At 36.2% G+C, this 9,025-nt stretch overlaps 1 protein-coding gene across 2 annotated transcripts in view; it reads left to right on the top strand.

Moving 5' to 3' along the window:
* The first annotated feature begins 4,280 nt into the window (after window positions 1-4,280).
* Window positions 4,281-9,025, top strand: part of LOC126475376 (AP-5 complex subunit zeta-1-like) — a 159,521-nt gene continuing 154,776 nt past the window's right edge. Inside the window, exons 1-3 of one of the 2 annotated variants that reach the window (XM_050103200.1) lie at window positions 4,289-4,426; window positions 4,524-4,718; window positions 4,829-5,185. In XM_050103200.1, coding sequence (XP_049959157.1) covers window positions 4,714-4,718; window positions 4,829-5,185 — 362 coding nt within the window. In that variant the 5' untranslated portion in view covers window positions 4,289-4,426; window positions 4,524-4,713. Of the gene's footprint in view, window positions 4,427-4,523; window positions 4,719-4,828; window positions 5,186-9,025 lie in introns of both variants that reach the window. The other variant, XM_050103199.1, reaches the window with a different exon arrangement.

Below are 9,025 nucleotides of genomic sequence, written 5' to 3'. Positions count from 1 at the left end.
AATAACTAATTTTTAGTTTAACAGCTACCACATCATACTCTGGAGCTATGTCCTACATGTAATTCATAACTGTCTCTCAAATCACGAAGTTTATATAACTCGCTTTTTTGGTGTATATATAAGTTAGTTTATTTATGTATTCATTCAAAATAAGGTTGTGGAATACATCATTCGTCTCCACCCCGCCCCCCCCCCCCCCACACACACACACACATACACACACTGTTGCTGCTGCTGCAGAAAATCAAACATAAGTTGCACCTCTTGTAGTTCCAGAAGCTGCGAAAGTGTACCTGCCGACCACTGTTTTCACTTTCTTCAGAAATAATATGAAAACACACTGATATTGTATGGAGTACAGCTTCAATTACTGCACGATGACTGCAACAGAACGCTCGTGTTTCGAAATACTGCCACAAGGGAGCAGTGGTAGAAGGAAGGCGATGCATCAAAGTACAACAAGGGTGAAGTTTTTGTGGCATGACAAAAGTTGCGTTTTTTAAGTTGAACCACTAAAAGCTGGGAGTTCACACATGCAACTGCAGTATATCACTTGCTGTGGAGACACTTTTGTTGCATGTGTGGCTCTGCCTTTTTGTTAGTAGAGCTACCATCTGAAAAATGGAAAAATATAGTTGCAATTGATGTATGGTAAGATATGGCAGTAATAAAAGATTATATTGCAAAACTGTCCAAGACAGAGGCACGGAATCAAAATTTTCATAAAAATTAACATTACTTACCTATAGCTGTAACATTTTTCTTTACTGTAGGAGAGGAAAATTAGCTCAGAAGCTAAGGAATACAGCATTCTATTTAACCTGCAAGTCCATATAACAGGTTACAAAAAATGGTTCAAATGGCTCTGAGCACTATGGGACTTAACATCTACGGTCATCAGTCCCCTAGAACTTAGAACTACTTAAACCTAACTAACCTAAGGACATCACACAACACCCAGTCATCACGAGGTAGAGAAAATCCCTGACCCCGCCGGGAATCGAACCCGGGAACCCGGTATAACAGGTTACACTCCAAATTAATTTGCCTTGACTTTTGATCTTGAATATTGTAAACCTTGCTATCCCTGAAAATTACGGAAAGAACTGTGTTGCCACAATGTTCTTCTACTCTCATAGTAAATATTAGGCTTCTCATATGTGTAATTTATACCAAATAACGTCAAAATCGAAACTGTTGAACTAAAAAATTTATTTATTTGATTTGTGTGACACATATTGAATCACTTGCTGTATTTGCAACTTAAATAGCCCATTTCTCAGGCACTGTTAAGTTTGCAACTCCAACCAAAGAAATCTACTGTCACCTACTTTGTCATAAAAAATGTGCTTTGACAATTTGCTCTACTTTTTTAACTCACTGTCGCTAGCAATGACAATTTTAATTTGCTTTTTATTTATCATCAGAATCACTAATGACAGTCAGACAGCATGGGCAGTATTTAGTCTAAAATTAAAACAGGTGCAAAATTCCCAAGATTGGCGATATTTTACAGAAGCTCGAAATTTAGCGCGGACTTCAGTGCGAGATGCCTATAACAGTTTCCACAACGAAACTTTGTCTCGAAACATGGCAGAAAATCCAAAGCGATTTTGGTCGTATGTGAAGTATGTTGGCGGCAAGAAACAATCAATGCCTTCTCTGCGCGATAGCAATGGAGATATTATCGAAGACAGTGCTGCCAAAGCAGAGTTACTAAACACAACCTTCCGAAATGCCTTTACAAAAGGAGACGAAGTAAATATTTCAGAATTCGAATCGAGAACAGCTGCCAACATGAGTAACATAGAAGTAAATATCCTCAGAGTAGTGAAGAACCTTAATCACTTAATAAAAGCAAGTCTTCTGGTCCAGACTGTATACCAATTAGGTTCCTTTCAGAGAATGCTGATGCATTAGCTCCATACTTAACAATCATATAAAACCGTTCGCTCGACGAAAGACCTGTACCCAAAGACTGGAAAGTTGCACAGGTCACGCCAATATTCAAGAAATGCAGTAGGAGTAATCCACTAAATTACAGTCCCATATCGTTAACGTCGATATGCAGCAGGATTTTAGAACATATATTGTGTTCGAACATAATAAATTACCTCGAAGAAAACGGTCTATTGACACACAGTCAACATGGGTTTAGAAAACATCGTTCTTGTGAAACACAACTAGCTCTTTATTCACTTGAAGTGTTGAGTGCTACTGACAAGGGATTTCAGGTCGATTCCATATTTCTGAATTTCTGGAAGGCTTTTGACACTGTATTACACAAGCGGCTCGTAGTGAAATTGCGTGCTTATGGAATATCGTCTCAGTTATGTGACTGGATCTGTGATTTCCTATCAGAGAGGTCACAGTCATAGTAATTGACGGAAAGTCATCGAGTAAAACAGAAGTGATTTCTGGCGTTCCCCACGGTAGTGTTATAGGCCCTTTGCTGTTCCTTATCTATAGAAACGATTTGGGAGACAATCTGAGCAGCCGTCTTCAGTTGTTTGCAGATGACGCTGTCGTTTATCGACTAATAAAGTCATTAGAAGATCAAAACAAACTGCAAAACGATTTAGAAGAAATATCGAAATGGTGTGAAAAGTGGCAGTTGACCTTAAATAACGAAAAGTGTGAGGTCATCCACATGAGTGCTAAAAAGAACGCGCTAAACTTCGGTTACACGATAAATCAGTCTAATCTAAAAGCCGTAAATTCAACTAAATATCTAGGAATTACAATTACGAACAATTTAAATTGGAAGGAACACATAGAAAATATTGTGGGGAAGGCTAACCGAAGACTGCATTTCATTAGCAGGACACTTAGAAAATGTAACAGACGTACTACGGAGACTACCTACACTACACTTGTCTGTCCTCTTTTAGAATACTGTTGCGCCGTGTGGGATCCTTAGCAGATAGGACCTACTGAGTACATCGAAAAAGTTCAAAGAAAGGCAGCATGTTTTGTATTATAGCGAAATATGGGAGAGAGTGTCACAGAAATGATACAGGATTTGGATGGACATCATTAAAAGAAAGGTGTTTTTCGTTGTGATGGAACCTTCTCACGAAATTCCAGTCACCAACTTTCTCCTCTGAATGCGAAAATATTTTGTTGGCACCGACTTACATAAAGAGGAACGATCACAAAGATAAAATAAGGGAAATCAGAGCTCGTACGGAAAGATATAGATGTTCATTCTTTCCGCGCGCTATAGGAGATTGGAATAATAGAGAATTGTGAAGGTGGTTCGATGAACCCTCTGCCAGGCACTTAAATGTGATTGGCAGAGTATCCATGTAGATGTAGATGTAAACTCATACCATTTATATGACACTAAAGCAATCTTAATTATAAATAATCCTGAATTATTGTAACACACCTTGAACCTTACTAGCGATTTCTACATGCGAAAGATCTTTAGCAAGAAAATTTCCTAGGTTACTGCTACCGAGGCTATACACTATAAAACAGTTATCCAAATTTTCGAAATACCGAAGTTCGTACACTAACAAAGTACATAAACAATGGTATTGTTTATATATTGCTCTAATAATATTCATTAAGTAGCTCATGTCACAAACCCTGTCAAAACTATTTCGGATTCTCCACTTCAGTGCTATACATTAATAAATGCTTCCGCATCTCCTGGATTGTGAAACATAATTACAAGTCTTCGTGTTACAGGCAGATTCAGTAATGTTAAATAAAAATACAAATCTTCTCGTAAACTTCTGTAGTTGGATCCGAACTTTTCGAGAGAACTACGTAAAGTTGCTAGTTAAAAATCAAATTCGGCTCCAGGTTAATGAAGGAAAGCGTCCCTGACGTCTGTGCAGCCATTGCCGATAAACACGGGATATACAATGCATATACAAATGTATATGCATTGTCCTCTGCAGTCATTTAATATAACAAGTGCTGGAACACTCTTCCCGCGAAGAAATATCCATGGCTTGGGGAGAATTTACTTATGTTTTTATTTGTGAGATATATTTTCGAGGGTTTTTTTTAGGAAATTCCTTCATTACCTTAAACTGTAGATCCTAAAAACTGCAAAGCCGCCCAGGCACTTCGACGCATTGCGATGTGGAGATTGTGACTACGCACATGAAATTAAAAAGTTCAGTAATCAACATACAGTTTTGAATTTCACATGGAAAGCTGCAGACCAGTAGGTGAGCCGATCGGCACGAAGGTTTGCTGTCCGCAGAGACAAGTCTGCTATCGATGCCTTCGAGAGCGTCAAAGTATAACTTTGACAGGAGCGCAGCAACAGTACCTGTCATTACGACATATGTAAATAAAGGCATGTGCCATGTGACAGCTGTGTTTGTTTATTGTTTTGAAGTTTTGCTACGCTTGGTAGTGTGGCAGGAGAAATGACTGACTGTAACCAGCTAGTGTCTTATTACAGGTTGTAATTTTCTCCAGTAGAAATTAATTCTTTGTACCGTGTACGTGCGCGTAATTCAATAAACTATAATTATACAATGATGACATTCACTTTACAGAAAGAAACATCGAATTGATATTTACTCGTGGTGATGGCCAGATTGCTTCTTCTAAATGACATTGCCCTGTTTTACAGATTTATTTCTCTTTCTCTTGTAAATTAAACGAGTTCAGTTGATTTGTATTTCTTTGTAGTTGAAAAGCCATAAATGCGAACATATTTCCTCAGGAGCCACATACTACAATCACATGATGTGTGTATTACTTTCCTTATTTACATTGTAGATAGTAATTTTTTCCAATTTTTTAATAATATAATAAATATCCATTATAACTACACAGGTACTTCTGTATTTATTTACAGGAAATTCCCCGGTCATCATGTAGAAGAATTGTGGAATAAATTAATGAAGAAAGGAGCCAAATCTGACCAATTACGAGATATTCTGTTGTTTTATATGTACAACTATTTGTATCCAACACCTCAGCAGAAGTATTTCGACTCATTATTACTGATATTTGCTAGTAAAGGAACGTCAAAGAAAACAAAAATTGTAGTCTTCCAAATAATAGAAGAGACATGTATGTTTCTGGAAAGCAGTATTGCAGAAACGGTGTGCTTTTCATCCAATTTTTCATCGATAATCGAGTTACTAAACTGCATACTTATCGGTGGTATGATACCACTTCTTGACGAAACTGCAGTAGAGAAATTACTAAGGTAAGGATAATATTTTTTTTTTAAACCAATTTTAATGCCTCGCCAACTCACTAATTATAGCCTTGGTTGTGATAGTTAGACAACATTAAGAACTTCTTGGGTAATGTATTCTACTCTAGAGCACATTTTTCTTTGATCAGTATGAAACAGTTGAATTACCTTTTCTGTCTGTATATAGGTTCAATGTATTGAGGTACCTCAATAGTAGTCGCATTAAAATAATGAAAGGACGTGAATTTCTTGAAGATAGTAAACATGTATGCATTTAGGCCCTTGAGTAGCACTTGCTTGCACTGGGTATCTAGTCTCTGCATTTGATATGGACAAAGACATTTCAAGAGTTAAACAAAAAGAATAGCCCAATGTTGACAGCTGTCACCTGTTCAACACCAAAAGTTTTCACAGGCAAACAGTGTCCTGCCAAGTATCCAGAATCAGTTTTTCTTGCACTTTGTCTTTCATGACCACAACAAACCTGTTGCATCTGTGAACTGGCAGTCAACCTGTACTCCCCGTATCACCCAATCCTTTAAGCAACCACATCCTTCGCCAGAGCTTTGACTATAGGGAATTTCCCTTTTAATACATTCTACATCTGCATCTATATTTCACAAGCCCCATATGGTGTGTAGTGGAGGGTACCTCTGACACCACTGTTGTTTCCCCTTGTGTAAATGGTGCATGGGAAGGACAACTGTCTGTTAACTTCCACATGAGCTCTTATTTCTATGATTTTCTGGTTATGGTCATGTACATGGGGAAAAAGTAATATGTTGCCCAACCCTCTGGGCATACACTCGTGATATTTCAACAGTAAGCCTCTCTGGGATACACAGTGCTGCTTTTTTTAGCAACTCCCCATGGAGTTTGTTGAGCATCTCCACAACTCTATCACACTGTATGAAACATGCTGATTTTTGTTGCATCTTCTCTCTCTGTTCTAACTAATCCCACTTGGTAAGGACCCCAGACTGACGAACAGTACTCAAGAATTGTCAAACAAGTGTTTTGTTAGCCACTTCCTTAAGATTCTTCCTGTTTTATCTCAACCTGACATCTGCATTTCCTGTAGTTATTTTTGTGTGTTCATTTCACTTTAGTTCACATCTTCTAGATATTTTACAGTTGTTACAATTCCCAGTAAGTTTTCATCAATAGTGTGGATCTCACTACCGGGTCAATCCATACAAGTGGTCCAACACTGCAGAAAAATTTTGAATTTGCTGGGTGAATTCCCCACTGTTTAGTAGTCACAAATATATATATATATATATATATATATATATATATATATATATATATATATATATATAATCTATTGTTTATTATTTTGAAAAGGCGGCTATAATTGTTCCAGGCTGCATGCGTTTTTTCGTATTTGCAAGCATCTACATTTCTTCACAATTATTCGGTAGTGGATTGTCCTAAGCCTTTCAGATAAAATGCATTTAGTTCAACATACTCTGGGCGACAAATTAACATCATTATCACTTAGATGAATGTATTCCTTAATATATTTTTAATAGTTCAAAGTTATCAGTCACAAATTTAAAAAAAACTGAATTTTTGAGCAGTAGTTTTCCAAAGAAAGATAGAGTATCAATGGTGAGCAGCTTACACTAAAAAAATTACACTATTTTAAAAAATGGTTTTTGTAAAATTTTTCCATTTTTTGGCCTGCAATATCTTTGTTCGGGGACCAGATAAAAATCTGAAAATTTCACAGTTAATAGATCTGTATGATATCAAACTTAAGTATAAATTTCAACTTTGAGATTCAATTGGAAGTTATGGAAAAAAGATTACAAACACGAGTCAAAAATACGTTTTTTAACATCTGCGATATCTGGTGGGCTAATCAAATAAAGTATACCAATTGCATAATGTAATACAACACATTACACTAGGTAATGATTGTTTGTCGAAACAATGCTTTGGTAATTGTTTCAGCAGGCTAACAATTGCATCTGCAAGCCTATACAAGTCTGATTGTTGTCTTCCCCCTTACACCGACAATTGTTTACTCACACTTATTTAGCTAGAAGTTCTTGAAGTGTGCAGTTGAAAAATGGTGTCTCAGTGCTCTGTAGGTGTTATTATAAATGAAGCATGTCATAAAAGTGTGTATGGAGTGTATCCTAAAGACATTCCGTTAATCGAAGACTACAGTGAAGAAGAAAAAGTGTTGTGTAACTTACGAGTCGACCCAGAGGTCAAATCAACATGCAAGTACCCTGAAATGAAATACTTAAAAAAATTTCATCACTTTTTTGGTCAGTCTTGCATGGACCCTTTTGAGAAACAGAATAACATAAGGTTTGCAAGAAATAACATTTGATCATTATTCTAAAAATAAAGCCCTTTTGTCAATCTCGTACCAGGAAAATCATTGTGTCCAACATGTTGTCTAAGATATTTGCAATTCACAAGAGAAAGGATAGTGAAACCTCAGATACAGAATCTTGTGATTTATCAGCAACGATTAAAATAGTAGATACAGCTTGTGAAATCCTGGTTATATTGCCTGCTAGTAAAATTAGAAAACTAAGTCAAGATAAAAGACCAAGTGCCTTGAATACAAAATTGAGAAAGTGGCAGCTACAGTCAAAAATAATTTGGAACTTTCATTTCAAAATACAATTTGTACTAAAACAGATGGAAGTTCTAATACTTCACCAACCGAATACGATGATTGATAGAAAAACTAAAAACTAAATGCAGTACTTCAAACAAAGTGGATAAAATTAAGATTATCAATTTACTGCCGAATTCTTGGCGTCGAGCAAAAGTTAGTGATGAATTTAATGTGTCAGAACGTCTTGTTAACTTAACAAGGCAATTAGGAAAAGGACAGGGAACTTTACCAGCATTACAAAAGAAAAGTGCATTTAATTTGCTAGATGAAAACACAATGGCAAAAAAGACTGTGTTTCCGTGAAAGAAAATGGCTCTAAGATTCAAAGACAAAAAAGGAGAATATCGTGTAATTTAAATGAACTATTCACTGAATTTAAAAAAGAAGATCCTGACATTAAAATTGGAAGTTCACAGTTTTGCAAGTTGAGACCAAGATGATGTATTGTTGCAGGGGCATCTGGCACCCGTAATGTTTGTGTTTGTTTGTATCAGAATGTAAAGTTGATGATAGATGGGGCCAATATTTTTGAGTTGACTATAAAGACCTTTTGGAACTTATGGTATCCAACATTGACAGTTACAATTGTATGATCAAGGGAAAATGTGGAGATTGTCCAGGCAAACAAGCATTACTTGACATATTTGAAGAATCTGAAGATGATGATTTGATGCCTGACAATATAAAATACAAACAATGGGTGACTCAAGACAGAACTGAAATGGTAACAGTCATAAAATCACGAGAAGAGTTTTTTGAAGTGTTGGTGGCTAACCTTCAAAATCTTAAAATGCATCATTTTATTGCAAAAGGTCAAAGTAAATTTTTGAAAGACAACAAGCAAACCTTGGTGGCTAATGAATGCTTAGTTCTTGCTGACTTTTCGGAAAATTATTCCTTTGTTGTTCAAGATGAAGTACAAGGGCACCACTGGGTAAACAAACAGGCCACAGTTCATCCATTTGTATTCTATTATAAAGATGAAGATAAACTATTGAGCCGCAGCTTTTATGTCATAAGTGACTACCTTGAACACAACACTACAGAGGTGCGCATTTTTCAACTAGAATTAACAAACTACATTAAACAGCACCACCATTCCATAAAAAAAACTGATTTGCTTTTTGGATGGGTCAGCAAGTCTATATAAAAACAAAACAAAATTATTAACATCTTTCATAAAGAAGATTTTGGGTTTGATGTAG

This window comes from Schistocerca serialis, chromosome 4 (assembly GCF_023864345.2).
Source record: "Schistocerca serialis cubense isolate TAMUIC-IGC-003099 chromosome 4, iqSchSeri2.2, whole genome shotgun sequence".
NCBI classification, from domain to species: Eukaryota; Metazoa; Arthropoda; class Insecta; order Orthoptera; family Acrididae; genus Schistocerca; species Schistocerca serialis.
This window is presented reverse-complemented; position numbering and strand designations above follow the sequence as displayed.